General features: G+C 44.4%; 1 protein-coding gene and 1 long non-coding RNA gene across 8 annotated transcripts in view; both read right to left on the bottom strand.

Annotated features, from left to right (window-relative positions):
- Positions 1–2188, bottom strand: part of LOC308393948 — a 141699-nt gene extending 139511 nt beyond the window's left edge. For all 3 annotated transcript variants that reach the window (XR_013971060.1, XR_013971061.1, XR_013971062.1), the window contains exon 1: positions 2047–2188. This is a non-coding gene — a long non-coding RNA (uncharacterized lncRNA). The remainder of the gene's footprint in view (positions 1–2046) is intronic.
- A 12162-nt stretch (positions 2189–14350) lies between these two features.
- The window catches only part of zeb2b (zinc finger E-box binding homeobox 2b), a 100505-nt gene continuing 97273 nt past the window's right edge, over positions 14351–17582 (bottom strand). The window contains exon 11 of one of the 5 annotated variants that reach the window (XM_080877169.1): positions 14351–16712. In XM_080877169.1, the coding sequence (XP_080733295.1) occupies positions 16138–16712 (575 nt within the window). In that variant the 3' untranslated portion in view covers positions 14351–16137. The remainder of the gene's footprint in view (positions 16713–17582) is intronic. The other 4 variants (XM_080877168.1, XM_080877170.1, XM_080877172.1 and 1 more) reach the window with 4 other exon arrangements.

Here is a 17582-nt window from a genome sequence, read left to right as displayed (position 1 = left end):
GGCCACATCTGACCTTAAGTCTGGCTGCCACAAACCATCCACAGGTGCACCTTATATTGCCCAGATGTCGCATGTATTGCAACATTGGGGCAACATCTGGCCCACACAACACTTGCCAGAATCCAAATCAATGCCAGCTCACGAGTATTAGGCCCGTACTTCAGCCGCAAGTGCCAAAATAAGCCCAGATCTGGCTCAAATGGGTTTTCCTTGTACTCCTATAGTTTTTGCCACATGTTCAATATGAGATGTATCAGTGACCCTAAAGCAACTCACTAGTTTTTGTGGTGGCAGACCTTTTTTCACTTTTCACTGAAATTTCCTCAGTTTTATATCCAAAACTGCCTCAAAATAAAAAAAAAAATCTTGGTTTCCAATAAACTCCATCGGAGAAGAATTTTACAGGAGCACCAGCAGCAGAGAAGCTATTCCAGATCTCGGCAGGAGCGCTGCCATACCATGACTCCGCTGTGCCAAACATGGTGTTTCGGTGGGAGTGAGAGGATAAAACGATAAATGCAAATTAATAAAATTCCACGCGGGGGGTCCTTGCAGAGCTGTCCAACATCACCGCAGTGCACCGAACCCCCTCTGATGGTGAGAGCATTGTTGTCTTTGTGGACGCTCTGCAGCTGCTGTATTCACTGGACGAGGCAGCGATAGCACTCTATTCCCCTCATGCTCACACGGTCACCTCCAGCTCGCATGCAGTTCTGCAGAAAATAACTCCAGCACATCCTAAACAGACACATATATGTCTAAAGGATTTATGTGTAGCGCTTGTGATGGTCCACACTGTATAGTAAAGACTGAAGCTACCTAGTCACTAAGCATTCTGGGAAACGTGGGACATCAACACTTTAAAAATGAGTATTTGAAGATGTCTTTGCCCCTTACACCGCAGGAACACATTTTTTTAAATTAATGTTTGATCAACAACAAGATCAAGAACAGTGACTTGGAGATGTTAATCACTACAGGAGCATCAGTCTTTAAAGATAAAATTAAAACAGCAGTTCACAACTTTTTTTAACCCTGTCAGCGGGAACCCCCGACTCAAATCTGCTCATTTAAATTAATTTTTAAAAGGATCTGGATCATGTTCAGCTTACCATTTACTCTTGCTGATTATACTCAACTCAGTATTTACTATTATTATGTTAAGCTACACTGTCAGCTAATGTATTTAACAATACGTTTAAACCATTAGTGGTTTTTCTACTATTTAGGCATGCTTTTAGCTAAATATTTAAAGTTTAAAGTGTTTTTTTTTTAATATATTTTAGTAATGATTTTAGTTAACCATTTGTCCGGTCTGCTTAGCTAACATTTGGGGGTTTTTTTTTGTTAATTTATACTGCTGGTTAATAACAGTTTCAACAATTTAAACATGGTTTTTACTACGTTTAAATATTTTATTACTTACAATCATTTTATTTTTCTATTCAGATAGTTCTGGGTTTATTACTTTTACTGTAGTTTTAGTGAAACATTTTAACATATACCTATAAAAGTTTCACATTATACTTTCCAGCAATAATGTTGTTATTTTAGCTGGGTTTAATCAGTTAGCCAAGAATTTCAACTGCGTATCTACACTCACCTGTGACTTTGTTTGGTTCACTTGCTGAACTGCTGGTTGATGTAATTATCTAACCAGCCATGTGATTGGTGCATTAGGCATGTAGACATGCTCAAGACGACCTGCTGAAGTTCAAACCGAGCATCAGAATTGGGAAAAAAGGTGATTTTAATGACTTTAAATGTGGCCTGGTTGTTTGTCTGGGTGTTTCAGAAGCTGCTGATCTGCTGGGATTTTCTCACAGAGCATCTCTGAATGCACAAACTTGTCCAGCTTTGAAGCAGATGGGCTATAGTGGCAGCAGAAGACTTAGACATGGATACCAAACTTGTCAGCTAAGAACAGGAAACTGAGGCTTTAATTCCCACGGGCTCACCAAAACTGGACAATATATTCAATATTCAGATGGTGTCAGCTGGTGATCAGCTGATCACGGGGCCGGGTTTAAAAGAGACGCCACCCACCTGTTCGCCGCTCAGACATTGTTCTCTTCATGTCAGGAGCTCCAAAACTTTGCCGACATCAGTCTCCGCCTGATTCAGCAACTGTGAGTGTTTTTCCCTTCGATTCTTTTTCTCATCCCGGCTCCGCTCGCTCTCCGTCTGTAATGCCAGTTCCGAAGCCACGCTTCGTGCACTGATCGTTACTAGAATAACTGTGTGTCTGTTCCAACCCACCGCTAGCCTTCGCCGCGTTTGGGTCTAGCCAGCACGCCACACGGGCACGCCGAATTACTGTGTGTAATTCGCCCGATCGTGACAGGATGTCTGAGCCACATATAGACCCAGCGGAATTCGAACGGCTGAAAGCTGAAGTACTATATCTTTGCGGTGTGGTGAATCGGATGAGCACAAAAATGGAGTCTCTCACCGAAACTGTCCTCCAACTTTCCACTTCCGTCACCTCGCTGCAACGTCAGCCAGCGCCAGTGAGCGCGGAGCCCCGGATCGGACTATCAGATAAGTGGAACGGAGTTGATGGCCGGCCTGATGGTTTGCTCGCCACTTTAGACATGAATGGGCCGCGGCTCTCTACAACAATAAATCTGCAGCTTGCAATGACTATGCCCTGTTTGTGGAGGAATTAAAAAAGACGTTTGTTCCCCCGAGCAGTGAAGTGGAAGTGGAGTCACAGCTGCTTCATTTACGCCAGGGCAGTCGACCCGTCTGTCACTTTGCCTCCCAATTCCATACCCTGGCTGCTAAGCTAAAGTGGGGAGGCGCTTCTCCATTTTTCTGGAGGGACTGGCTGATTACATCCGAGATGAGATGACCGGCCGTGAGACCCCAAAAACTCTGGATGAGGCCGTGGACCTCGCCCTGAAGATCGACCAACGAGTGATGTCGCGGCCTCGCCACACCCCTCGGGCCTTCAAACCCTTCCAGCCTCAGAGGGCCACGTCTTCGCAGCCTCCTCCCCCCTCTGAAGGAGCCACTGCTAACCCAAGCAGTACATCCAGCGAGGAGCCCATGCAGCTGGGTAGACTCTCCAAAGAGGAGAGAGAGAGACGCTGGCGTGAGGGTCTCTGCGCCTACTGTGGATCAGCTCGACACCGTCGTCCCCAGTGCCCGCTACGTCCGGGAAACGACGACGCCAGGTAGACTGCGGGGGAGTCCCACCTGGCCCTTCCCACTCCTCTGACCCCTCTCGTTTTCTGTTACCAGTAATATTTCACCTGAAACACCAACAGTTCTCATCTAAAGCCCTCCTGGACACCGGAGCCGCTGAGAACTTCATGGACCAAAAACTAGCCTCTCGACTTCGCATTCCGTTAACTTCTGTTGATCAATTTCTCCCGGTGACCTCAGTAGATGGGCGACCCCTCCAACCCTACCCGATCCAGTTCCAGACCCAGCCGGTTCGCATGTCTATTGGGGATCATCAGGAGGAGGTCCGGTTTCTAGTAGTCTCGGCCACTTCCTCTCCTCTCATCCTTGGATACCCCTGGTTCCGTCAACATGACCCCCACATCTCCTGGTCTTCCTGCCAGATCCTGGATTGGGGTCCCCAGTGTCCACGCCGCTGCCTTCTCTCTCGGACCCAAAAGACCTCAAAGTCAGAAGAGGCCTCACCCCCGGAGCCCATTGATCTGGATAAGATCCCTCCGGCTTACCACGACCTATCTGAGGTCTTCAGTAAGAGGCGAGCCTCATCTACTCTACCTCCTCATCGCTCCTACGACATGGCCATCGAGCTCCTCCCGGGAGCGGTCCCTCCTCGTGGTCGCCTGTTCTCTCTGTCACCCGCAGAGAATAAGGCCATGGAGGAGTACGTTGCTGAGGCTCTCCAACAGGGCTTTATTCGCCCTTCTACCTCTCCTGCTGCTGCTGGATTCTTCTTTGTCAAGAAGAAAGATGGCGGGCTCCGCCCCTGTATAGATTATCGGGGCTTGAATAAAGTCACTGTCAAGAACCGCCATCCTCTTCCTCTGCTATCCACCGCGCTCGATTCCCTCTCCCAGGCCTGCATCTTCACCAAACTAGACCTACGCAGCGCCTACAAATTGGTGCGCATTAGGGAAGGGGACGAATGGAAGACGGCCTTCATCACCCCTAACGGGCACTGGGAGTACCTGGTGATGCCCTTCGGCCTCTGCAACAGCCCTGCTGTCTTCCAACATCTGATCAACGATGTCTTGCGGGATAATCTAGGCCGGTGGGTGTTTGCTTATCTAGACGACATCTTGATCTACTCCCGCACCGAAGTGGACCATATTCGCCATGTGAGGGCCGTGCTGAGCAGGCTGCTTGAGTACCAGCTGTTCTGCAAACTGGAGAAGTGTGCTTTCCATCAGCGGTCCACCACCTTCCTAGGTTTCACCATCTCCTCCGATGGCCTGACCATGGACCCGCAAAAGGTCCAAGCCGTGACCCAGTGGCCTCAGCCCTCCAGCCTTAAGCAGCTACAGAGCTTCCTGGGCTTTGCCAATTTCTTTCGGCGCTTTATCCGTAACTTCAGCACCGTTGTCGCCCCACTGACATCCCTCACCAAACCAGCTAACCTGCCTAAGCCCTTCTGCCTCTCCCCAGGTGCAAAACAGGCATTCCAAGACTTTATCCACCGGTTCACTACGGCCCCCGTCCTGCTCCACCCTGATCCTGCCAGAGATTTTGTGGTGGAGGTGGATGCCTCCGATGTTGGCGCTGGCGCCGTCCTTTCTCAACACGGCCCGGATGGAAAACTTCACCCATGCTGCAATTTCTCAAGGAAATTTTCTCCCACGCAGCAACGGTATGGTGTCGGAGACCGAGAACTCCTGGCCATCAAGTGGGCCTTAGAAGAGTGGCGGAATTGGCTCCTGGGAGCGAAAGACCCTTTTCTGATCTGGACTGATCATCAGAACCTGATCCATATTCGTTCTGCCAAGCAGCTCAACCCAAGGCAGGCCCGTTGGGCCTTATTCTTTGAGCCTTACAATTTCCACCTCGCCTACCGCCCTGGTTCCAAAAACGCTAAGGCGGACGCTCTCTCCAGACAGTTCGCCCAGGATGGCCTCACGTCAGACCCTGGACCTATCCTACCTTCTCATTGCTTCGCTGCCCCCCTTCGGTGGCCCTTGGAGGACTCTATCCGGGATGCCCTGAACGCCGAACCACCTCCGCCTGACACCCCTGCTGGGAGGCTCTATGTACCATCCCGGTGCCGTCAGGAGGCCTTGCTCTGGGCTCACTCCTCCCCACTCTCTGGTCACCCGGGGCCTGACAGGACCCTCCAACTCCTCCGTTGTGGCCCTCCATGACTCGGGACGTCCGTGAATTCGTTTCCGCCTGTGACACCTGTGCTCGGGCCAAGTCCTCCACTCAGCCTCCCGCTGGCGACCTTCGCCCTCTCCCTGTGCCAGGACGTCCCTGGTCCCATGTCGGCCTTGACTTTGTTACCGCCCTCCCTTCCGTGGACGGTCTTGACACCATCCTCACCTTTGTAGACCGGTTTTCAAAGGCGGTGCACCTGGTCGCCCTGGCCGGTCTCCCTTCCGCCAAACAGATGGCCAAGCTCCTCTTGAACCATGTCGTCCGGCTTCACGGTTCCCCAAGGACATAGTCTCCGACAGGGGGCCTCAGTTCACCGCCAGGTTCTGGAAAGCCTTTTGCCGCCTGATTGGAGCGTCTCCCAGCCTCTCGTCCGGCTATCACCCTCAGACCAATGGGCAGGTTGAACGGACCAATCAACAGCTGGGGCACTTCTTGAGGTGCTTCGTCTCCGCCCAACCGTCGCTTTGGCCTCGTTACCTGTTGTGGGCTGAGCTGTCTCATAACCTTCACGTCTCTTCTGCCACCGGTCTCTCGCCCTTTGAAGTTTGTCATGGTTTTCATCCTCCTATCTTCAGCCATCAGGAGGCAGAGGTCGACGTGCCTGCTGCTGAACGGATGGTCTGCCGCTGTCGTCTGGCCTGGATCAAGGCGCAGGTTGCCATTTCCCGAGCCAACGCTCTGTACACCAAGCAGCATCGTCGCCGCCACCGCCCGGGTCATCCATTCCAGCCGGGGGATCGCGTCTGGCTCTCCACAAGGCACCTGCGGCTCCGCACCGAGTCCAAGAAGCTCACTCCCAGGTTTGTTGGCCCGTACGAGATCGCTGCCCGGCTCAACCCCGTGACTTATCGTCTCCGGCTTCCACCCACCATGAAGGTCCATCCGGTTTTCCACGTCTCGCAGCTTAAATGGCGCGTTACTTCCCCGCTGGCACCCCCCTCCCCGGCCCCGCCTCCGCCCAGGTTCGTCGATGGGGGTCTTGTCTACACTGTCCGGCTGATCTTGGACTTCCGTCCCCGGGGTTGAGGGGTCCAGTATCTGGTGGACTGGGCTGGCTACGGTCCTGAGGAGCGCTCCTGGGTGCCGTCCCACTTCGTCTTGGATCCTTCCCTCATCTCGGATTTCCGTCGCCGCCGTCCTGGACCGTCGGGTGCCGGTCTTCGGGGGGGGGAGGCCTGTCAGCTGGTGATCAGCTGATCACGGGGCCGGGTTTAAAAGAGACGCCACCCACCTGTTCGCCGCTCAGACATCGTTCTCTTCATGTCAGGAGCTCCAAAACTTTGCCGACATCAGTCTCCGCCTGATTCAGCAACTGTGAGTGTTTTTCCCTTCGATTCTTTTTCTCATCCCGGCTCCGCTCGCTCTCCGTCTGTAACGCCAGTTCCGAAGCCACGCTTCGTGCACTGATCGTTACTAGAATAACTGCGTGTCTGTTCCAACCCACCGCTAGCCTTCGCCGCGTTTGGGTCTAGCCAGCACGCCACACGGGCATGCCGAATTACTGTGTGTAATTCGCCCAAGTTGTGACAGATGGTAGAATTTGAAACATTTATGATTATATTTTAGCATTCCTTTTACTTTTAGTTAACTCATTAGTTTCCATTTATTCAAATCTGGTAATTTCTTTAATCAAATGTAAACTCGTTTCAGTTTTATCAGCTTTATGTAATGACCTTTTTATTTTACATTTGTAGACTATGCATGACTCCTGACTCACTTTTACCTTTGCTGTCTTTTACTTAATTGCTTTTTCGTTTATGCTTTGTGAAGCATTTTGGACCCATTTCCCAAAATGGCCCATAAATAGCTGAGATATTCTTATGTCCCTGGAATATTTATGCATAATAATCGCAGGCAAAGGAAGCACCAGGCAGCCAAAAAAAAAGAAGACACCAAGTCCAAAAGTAATGCATTAACAGCTCTGCATTAGGCAAGGATGGGTTTCTTTTATCGTCCTCTTCTTCTTCTTCACCTCCTTTTTTCCCCTCCTCTGTAGCACCGCTGGCACCGGACTGCACCACCTGCTCCACAGCTCTTTTCACTCCAGCCAGAATGAACAGCTGGCTGCTCTTCTGAAGCTCTGATTGGCTAATCCCTGCTGGTCACTTGCGCTTTTCCTCCCTGCGTGTCATTGAACTTTCTCTCGCCGAGTGCCAGGTCCGAGGAGTGTTTTCTCTCTCCCGTCTTTGCCCAGGCCCGTCCTTCATGTGCCCTGCGAATGGTCCGGGTGGCATATGGGGATATGTAAATAATTTAATGAGGTCAAAAGTGTGAGAGTCTCCTCTTTTTTTCCCTTCATTCAAACCTTTTTCATGGCATCGATGGTTAAATATGAAACGTGCTTGCTGGGTTGTCAGGAACACCACCTTTACACCTGCTATAACATGCATCTGCATTCACTGGATACTTAATGAAAGCTGCGCATGAATGCAAGACCTCCCCCTTCCTTGGCCAGGAAAGTTTCAGATAAAAACAGTGTTCAATGCACCTCAAAACACCTCTGAGTTCAGTTGTTTCTAACTTTTTCCATTCAGAGACAAATACAACTCCAATTCCAAAAAAGTTAGGATGCCATTTAAAAGAGCTCGGGATCAAACAACTAACCATCTGGTAAATAGATCACCTCACTCCACCTCCAAAGACACAGCTACCCTCTACTTTACAGCACCTGTTGTTCCCTGAAACTCTCCCATCCAGGTATAAACCAGACCTGACACTGGTTAGTGTCTGAGATCTGGAGTGCTCAGGGTGATGTGGTTACTCTCCACTGTGGACATTGATAGCTGGAGATCCGATGGCCGAGTAGTCATTATTGTTGTACTTCTTTGAAGTTCGCCAACTGTCCATGTGGTCACAAAAACAGGCAAGCACCCAGACAGCCACACGGATCCTCGCACTCACCGTCTAATGATGTATGTCCTTTACACAGGAAGTTGTCATCAGCCTCATGCCGATTACGTCCGATCTCTGTTTCTTTACTTGTCAGGCTCACTTGATTTTAACCCCAATAAAACATGATTCAGACTCTTTAATGTTCTGTGCCTCGCCAGATTTGAACTTTTACACCTCAGCAATGCTCCACAGAAAATAAAAAGCTATTTTTTTAGTGCGTGTGTTCTGAAAGTTTGCTCACAGTTTGCTCAAACTTAAACGAGCTAATCTGACATGGATGCACCTAATTTGGAGCTTTGGGGACTACACAGCCACATTTTCATACTAGTTCTTCTTTACTTGAATTTCAGGTGCATTTCTACTCTTCTTAAGTCTGGATAAATAAAATGACTTAAAACTGTTCTGGACACACCACCGGCTCCAAGAACAGGTCTAGGATCAGCATTAAAAAAGACAAGAGGAGGAGATCACATGTAACTTACACAGTTCTAGATTGTTCCACTGAGGGTGGAAAAACTACAAGAAAGGAAGTTGAACCTGTTTACATGGATGCTAAACCTCTCAGTATCCTTTGCTTCACTTATTGGATTGGCTGGTCTTGTACAGCCTCCTCTTCTCCTCATCAAATGCAAAGCTAGCACTGAGTCATATACTCTGAATATTTCAGGGACTAATCTGTTCTCCAGTGGAGCCCAGACTGACTTCAAAATGGAAAAAATGCCCCTCAAATCCTCAGTTGCAACCAAACCTCAAACCTATTTTCATTCACTGGCCTCCGACGTGTTCTGTCATGCTCTATCAGTCATATTTTGTGCATTAAAGCGTGATCTTTTTTTCCCTTACGACTTCATTTCGCTGTTGATGTTTCATGCTCTGGCTCCCTTTTTCCATAATGTAACCCCTCGGCTTCTTAAAGCACATGTATGCGCCGGTTTTGTATTTATAAGCTGGTGTATAAATAGAGTTGATTGACAATCACCTACGGTATTTGACAAATGACCTTTGTGTCTCTCTGAGGATGAGAAATGCAGGTAAAGGAGTGAAGACGATGAATAATACAAGACGGACGAGCATTTTTTAAATGCAAAACGAGTCGATTTTACTACTAAGTGTATCTGTGGAGGCAGCAGAGTAGCCCGAGGCAAAATGTACACTTAGCTTTGGTCTATACAAGGCCCAGCACTGAATCATCAGAGCTCAGCTGTCCAAAATACACCACCAATCTGGCCGAGGCATATGGCTGCATGACACTCGTATGAATTACTACTACACGCTTGTGTTGTTGTTTTTCCTCCCTTTTAAATGTTCTATGAGCCGGGTAGTGCTCCCACCACCGTTTTACATGAGAACAGATCAAAATCGCTGCCCCGATGCCCGAGAAGAGCGGCCAGACAGGTCTGCTTTTTCAGCTTCTTAACACCAGAGAGAGAGACATGCGATCAGGCTCAAGGTTTTCACAGATCAGTCTGAAAGATGTGAAAATGAATATTTGTTGGTGATAAAACTGCATTTAAAGCAGCAGACTTCAAATTTGCCTTGATAACAATAGGCCATCTTCAGTGACTTATTTTGGGATTTTTAGGCTCTCTTCATAATTCGTAACTCTGAAGGTCTTTCAATGTTTTTCTCTGCTTTTTTACTCATTTTCAGTCCAGTCCTGACCATCCTCGTGTGGATGGTTTTGTTTTTGTTTGTTTGTTAAGCTATTTTACACTGACCTAAAATTCAAGCATAAGAAAGGCTGATGAACCAGTGTTGTGTCTACACATGACTGAAATATTAGCAAAGAACCAAGCAGGTACAATAAGGAAGATCTCACTGGGCTGCCTGCTTTTCTAGCTGTTGTCTACTCTTTACATCTCATGGTATCAAACTCACTGCTGTAGTCCAGTCATCTTCATTCCCACCTTCTACTTCTTACTGTCTGTGGTTGGCATCCACGGTCACACCCCTACTACTGCATAATTTTAAGTCCTGAAACAATTGAAATGGGTAAGTTATTAAAAAACTCAAAACCTGTGCAGTTTTCACAAATTTGGGCTTCAGGTATAGAGATTAAAACTGTTTTCATAACCCTATATAATTGTGTTTATTTCTGCTGTAAAGTTGGACCTTTTAACATGGGAGTCTATGTGGAGAGACTCACTGTAGGAGCCAGCCTCTAGTGGCTGCTAGAGGGACTGCAGCTACTGGAATTATTTTCCTCTCTTATTTTTGATTTATTTGTTTTATGTATTTTTTTCTGTGTGATGTGCAGCTTAAAAATTTTAAAGGAGCAAATTTCAATTTTCTGTCAAAACATATTTATAGAAAACACACACACACAAACATACAGAAACACACAGACAGAAAAAAAATCAATTCAGGGCACCATCATGCAGCTTGATTGCAATTAAAAGCTGTCCTCCTCTGGGCCCAGGGCTAATAGTATGAGACAGTATTGATCAGTAAATGTAAGAGTAGACTGGATCAACATCAGTGTCAGTCAATATTTAAGAGTGACAGCGGGAATTCATACAGAAGGAAGAAACGCGCAGGAGCTGGATGGCAGACACACTTCAGAAATCAGCAGATTCTAATGTAAACAGAAGTGGAAAACTCATCTTCTGCCTTTTGCACCTTTTCCCTGTTTTATTTTCCTCTACACCATCTAATAAGTTGAAATCCTGTCATTTCTTTCCTCTGTTTCCAATTCACTCTCTGCCTCCTTTACTTTAGGGTTGCAGGAATGTTTCATCACTCCCATCTCGACCTTTGACCTTCCCCATTAGTGGCTTGTAAAGTTAGAGAGTGGCGAACGCAGTCTTGTATGCAAGTCTAATAGATGTAAAATGCAGAAGTAGAGGAAGGTTGAAAATTTCTCCCTTAATGATAGTGATATACTCCAGAGGATTCCCTCCTCACCCGCTCATTTTTCCGCATGCGTAATTGTCCAGGCGGTTCACGGCACATTATCAAATTCATCAGCTAATCATTTAAGACCCCCTCTTTTATCTGCGAGAAGGTCCGCGCATGATCCGATGGCGTGCCGATCGATAGGAAAATCGAGATATGCAAAGCGCGTTCTGATGTTTGGCATCGCTCAACCTTTGGCGCTTTTATCTCTGCCTTTTGATGTTGCTTTTAATCTGCATAACGCCGCGTGAGTGGATGATAGAAGCGAGCGTCTTCTCCACTGGAGAGGACTCCTCCGATGGAGTCCACCTGTCAGGGCAGAGGGAAGTTTCAAAAAAAGAGATTCAGGAAATGAGGAGCTGATTTTTGGTTAGGGGAGAAAAAAAATGTCAGAAAACGGTGAAAAAATGCAGGTCACGGGTTCAACATGAAACCTTCAGATGTCTTCTTCAGTCTCGCCACAAGTCCAAACCCAAGAAATCTTTAATGTCATGATAGAAAAGAAACAAATGCTTACATTTGGCATCCTTGAACCATAATTGCAGTGTTTGTTTTTGTTATATTTAATTATAATGTTGAATAGATACTTGCAAATGCTTTAATTTGAAATTGGTAGCTTTATTTTGAAAGGAGAAATTGAGTCAATCCTTGTTTACAGATCTTTGTAATGTGCCTGAAAAGGTAAAGCCATTTCTTATGCTAGACACGAAATAACCTAGTTGGAAAATGGTAGCTCCACACATTTGATTTGGCAGGTTTTTAAATGTAAATTTTTTTAACACGAGATATCATTCCAGACGCAGTCCCAAAGGGATTTGCATCTCTCTTCCTGGATCAAACCAGGATCTTTCACTTATTAGGTGACAAGGAAGACCACCCTGCAATGAACCCTCGGCTAACGAACCACATTAAGACAGTTAAAATTTGTTGGCAGCTCTGATTTGGACACACAATTTCACAAACTTGTACTTTAATTGTTCAAGCAGATTGCAGGATTGCTCAAGTTTTGACAATCAAGAACGTATAATTAATAGAAGATTATGTAATTTCACAACTTTTATATACTCACACACATTCAAGAAGCTTTAAAAGAGCTTCTGATTAACCCCGTCCATTGTCTCCATTAAAAATAAATGCTGTCTTGTGCAGACAAATAAATATTAATTGAATAAGTCAGGTAAAAACACACAGTTTCATCAAAGAAAAAGTTTAGTCATTTACCAAAACAGCTGATCACTGTAGTTTACACTTAATCAAAATGAAGTAGTGCATTTGGACTATTTATAAGTACTATTTTCAGTAGCAGATTAATACATGTGTTATTCTGTAGGCAGTGAATTTCATTATTAGTAGTTTTTTGGTCTTTCTGTTGGATATTATCAGTTTGATAGGGTTTAAACCCCAGGTGTCAAAAATAAGGCCTGGGGGCCAGAGTCAGCCCAGCAAAGGCTTTGGAAAATGGGATAAATTTTAAATTTTTACTCTATTTTCTAAGGTTTTACAACTTTTATCTTCTTATAAACACTTCCTTCATGTCCATTCAGACTACACTGAAGTAAACAATTGATAGATAAACAATTAAAAGGCAGAAAGTTCCTTTTTTTTTCACTAGCTGTTATAAAAATGTTCAATTTTTAGAGATGTTTCACTGTGAAACTTTATAAAAAATCGAGGTCACATGTTTCATGTCCAATGTGACACTTTTAAATCTGAATGACATTTATTGTTTAATGCTGGTAGAACAAAAGCAGCAGAAAATTTTAGTCATCAGCTCCTAACATTTTATATTTGAAATAATCCTCACAAAACCATAAAAATCGCAGGTCCCAGGATCTCAGATAGTTGAACCTAACCTAAAGATGATACTTTCTTCCCTAAATGTACTTTCAGCAACTCAGATCAGCTGAAGGTGCTTTAATGTTATGTTGTCATACTTCAAAATAAAAATCACAAAAAAGTTTCTTTACATTTAAAAGCTTCTGCTCTTTTTATCTAGTGTTATTTCACTGATTTTGACAGTTTTGTGAAGCCTTTAAAGTAATCTGGGAATGCAGTTGCATTTGCTTGTTTTTTTTTAATATTGGTTTTTAATTGAAAATCACATATAGAATATATAGAACTACCCTTTACTTCAAAAATGTGGAGAAACAGCAAAAGATGCCTTTAAATCACACATCTATTCTAGCTGAAAGCAATATAAAGAATATAGTTAAAGGCTCAATAAACACCATATTTTAATACTTTAATACAAAAACTTCCAAATGTGTTTTTATTTAAACTATTCGTGCTTTTTCAATAATCAGTGTTGATATTGAATGATACATGCAGCATTTTTATTACTGTCATCACTGTAGCTTCTCAGCTGCTTCACTATAACGGGAGGAAGAGGGGGGTTTATTATGAACTATTAAATATTATCATACAATCTCATACTTCAAAACGAGCTTTAAATAAAACCTTTAAGGGTTTTAAATCCTTTAAATGTGTCTTGAGTTTTCTTGTAGTAGCTTTTAATCAGTTATTAAGCGGAGGTGGTGTATTTATTTAGAATTATCAGGGATAAGTTGGATCGGTGCATGTTAGATCCTTCAGTTAGTCGGATCAATTCAGTGAAACAACAAGGAGTTTATCAAAATTGTCATGCGTCAAAATAAAAGCTTCAAATATGCTTTAAAAACCTTTAAATGTGTCTTCGCCTTGTGTTTTCTTGCCTTAAACCAGCCTTTAAATAAGTAGTAGTCGTAGGTTTGCTCTGGTGTACATTTGGTCCTCCAATCAGCGGGAGTAACTCAGTGAAACAAAGCAAATCATTTTGATTCTTAAACCTGCTGACAGCTACATAAGTATGTTATCTGCTTACAGCAATTTGCTCAAGATGCTTTAATTAAAGCGTTAAAATGTCATTTGTTTCAAAAGAAAAGCTTCCAAATATGATTTTAATATTTTTTAGAGGTTTTAAAAAGCTTCACTTTGTGTTTTCTTGTCTAAATTAATAATTTGTTTTATATGTACAGCATTTTTTAACCTGTAAAAGAACACTTCCAGAACAGCTGGACACAGCACATTTCAGCAAATTCAGTAAAAACAGGATGAGACTATTTTCATTGGCAGATTGATTCACATTCACACATTCCAGTGACTGGAATCCAAGTTTTAGTCATTTAATGTGATTTACTAAGAAACTAATACAGAATATTTTTGGCTTTATTGTTTAAAACTTTGGTCGTGGCATTTATGTTGTTTTCTCATCTTAAAATAGTGATAATCAGCAGGAGGGCTGGGCTCAGTTGACTTTAATCCATCTGAAAAGAAAGAGTTCATTGTGACGAAGCCAAGCACACCTCACCGTTTGTGAACAAACACGAAGCCCCGAGGGTTTGGTACTCTGTAATTTGGCTACTTTTATTCGAGCAGGGTCATTTTCAAGAGAAATTACAAATTAAGAATTCAATAATACTTTTACAAAGACATTTCAGGAAAGATTCTTCTTCAGTCATGATATCATACATAGTATTTAACAGTCCCTCTTCATTTTTTTTAGCTTAAAAAAAGAAACAAAGATGAAGAAAGTGGAATTTTTCAGTCGAAAATACAGTGTTTTCACAATTGTATAAAAGTTCCCAAATTTGGAATTTTCCAGTAGCTGGAAAATAAAGGAAAAAAAAATAAAAATAAAATAAGATTAAACTTCGCATTTCACAATGTTTCAAAACACAATAAATGCTCTCTTTACGTAAAATTTGCCCCTATGATCGACACCATGTTCCTTTTTACTAAAATATATCTATATATTGAAGAACTATAGTACTGTACACAACAGTATGAAATAAATAAAATTAGGAAATATAAAATGGGCCACATAAATAATGTTTTCTTTTCAACCTACAAATAAATGAAATGCAATTTGTTGTTTTCAAAAAAAAAAGAAGAAAAAATGGTTTGGTGTAATACTGACAAAGAAAAGAGGTGAGAAAACATTGCACAACATAATGTAAACTAAGGAACTGCTGCCTATAATACTGACACGGGTGCTTCAAAGAACAACGGTGAACCATTTCATCAATACTGAAGCTGGTGAAAAAAAGTAACCTTCCTTTTACACAATACGAGGGTGGCACTTGCAGAAAACACACAGGTTAAAAGGTTTGCATATAAGGCTTCTTTTTTCTTATCAAAAACACCTTACAAAGGCTTCGTCCTTCATTTTTTTTTTTTGACCCTCCCCAAAAAACAACATCTGTCCGTAAAACTGTATTTTCCCTTAAAATGAAGGTCTCTTTTAAAAAAAATAATAAAGAAACAAACAAAAAAATAAACGGGGGGGGGGGAAAGCTCCTTCACACAGTCTTTGAATTTTAATTCCTTCATTTGATTCAAGAGGCCTAAAACAGTGTGGCTGGAGATGAAAACTAAAGACGACACCGTAGGTAGGTTGGTGATAACAAAGGTAATACTGAAGGACTGTAGTAGTGCAGATACTACTGCTCTTTTTCCAACACTGTATAAATATATACATAGGCAATACTTTTTATTATTTTTGTTCATGATTATAGAAGCGGAGTGCAATTTGTACAAGTCACTAGTTGTGCTATAAATACTATGGAACACAGGGGTTTTTATTTGAGGAGGTTAGCACCACACATATTTTTAGGCCTTAGTACTGTACATTTTTTGAAATGTATTCATTTATTCATTGTTCGGTTTGCATAATGCAGCTTATTTCACAAACCCAAGCCTCCCCCTTCCCCCTTCAATGCCTCCTTCTTCCTCCTCCTCCTCTTCCGGATTGATATTTGAGTCCACGTTGAGGAGTCCGTCAAGCTTCCCGGAAGCTTCAGGCACGTGCACGTACAGCTTAAAACACGGCGTTTTAAACCGAGCAGGTAAGAATACTTGAACCGAAAAGAGAGAAACTTAAAAACTTTTTTTCTTTTCTTTTCTTTTGTTTTTTTTTTTCATTAGTTTTTCTTTTTTTAAACTTCTAAAGATGGGAAGCTTCTGAAGTGTCGCCGCCGATTACACGCCATCCTCCATCGCGTCCTCGTGATCCGATTTGGTTTCCGTTTTGCCGTCCAGCGAGCTATCGTCCATCGAGTGCTCTCCGTTCTCCTCCTCGTCCCTCAACGTGTCCGGGTCCGTGTCCATGCTCTTGCTCTCCTCCTCCTCCTCCTCAAACTCGTCGTCCCTCCGTCCAATCTTTGCGTACGTTCCATCCACTTCCTTTCGCCCTGCATCTCTGATCCCTCCGTTCACCACGTCATGCCTCAGAATAGCCTCTCGCTCCGCCAGCTCTGGGTAACCCTGAGGAGTCATGCCCTGCAAGTACGCCCTGCTCATGAGCAGCTCGGTGGGCTCCAGGTGGCCCTTCTCGCGGGCCTCCCTCTCTGCGGCCTCCCGCTCCTCGGCCTCACGCTTGCAGTAGGAGTAGCGGTGGTTCATGTGCTGCGAGTATGAGCCCGAGTGCGAGAACCTCTTCCCGCACTTGTCGCATTGGTAAGGTTTCTCCCCCGAGTGCAGTCTGGAGTGCTCGATGAGATGGTGTTTGTGTTTGAAGGCTTTCTTGCAGATCTGGCACTGGTGCGGCCTCTTGCCTGCAGAGACACAAAGCAGAGAAAAAACGAAAGGGACGTGAGAGGCGTCCTGCAGCCACAGCAAATCAACACACACACACACACACACACACACACACACACACACACACACACACACACACACACACACACAAGTCAGAATCAAAGCAAAATATTGAGGAAAAACTCTGATGAACTGGATGGCATGGAGTAAAAATGACATCACCGAGCATTAAATCCAACTTACGACTTTGGGCTATTTGTTTATTCAAATTGGGAGCACGATGAGAAAAGCGTGCTCGCATTCACAGGCCTACATTATGGAAATTCCCCTCCTGTGGTTGAAGCATGCAGAAACTCAACCGCAACTACTTATTTTAGGCCCTGCGTGCCACACTGATGAATGCAACATAAATAAACTACTGCAAAAGCAAACAAACAGAGAAGGCGACAAAGGGGTAAACAAACCCGAGATGGGGCTGTGGGGCGGGGAAGGCTCCGAGGGGTAACCCTGCTCATCTCCAATTGCAATTCGAGTTCATGGCGAGGCCTGGGACTATATTAGGTTTTGAGCTGGAGCTCCTTCCCTACCAAATATGACGGCGCGGCTCAGATGCCAAGGCTCAAAATGAGAAACCCGAGCTGTCCAAGAGTGCAGGGTGAGATAGTTTTATGGCTGGCTAAATGGCACTTTTTCCCCACACTCCTTCACCTAAAATATACCTGGATTCTTTTTAAAAAGCTACAAAGAAGCCTCTAATTTTGGCATTTCCCTAACTGCTGCTCACCACGTGTGGAAATATGGCTTCCTGCCTCGCACAAATCACATGACTCCCCCCTCTGACAGCTCCGAAACTGCACTCCAGGTCCAACATCTGGCACGATATTGTT

Source organism: Rhamphochromis sp. 'chilingali' (genome assembly GCF_963969265.1).
Source record: "Rhamphochromis sp. 'chilingali' genome assembly, chromosome: 3".
In the NCBI taxonomy this organism is placed as follows: domain Eukaryota; kingdom Metazoa; phylum Chordata; class Actinopteri; order Cichliformes; family Cichlidae; genus Rhamphochromis; species Rhamphochromis sp. 'chilingali'.
This window is presented reverse-complemented; position numbering and strand designations above follow the sequence as displayed.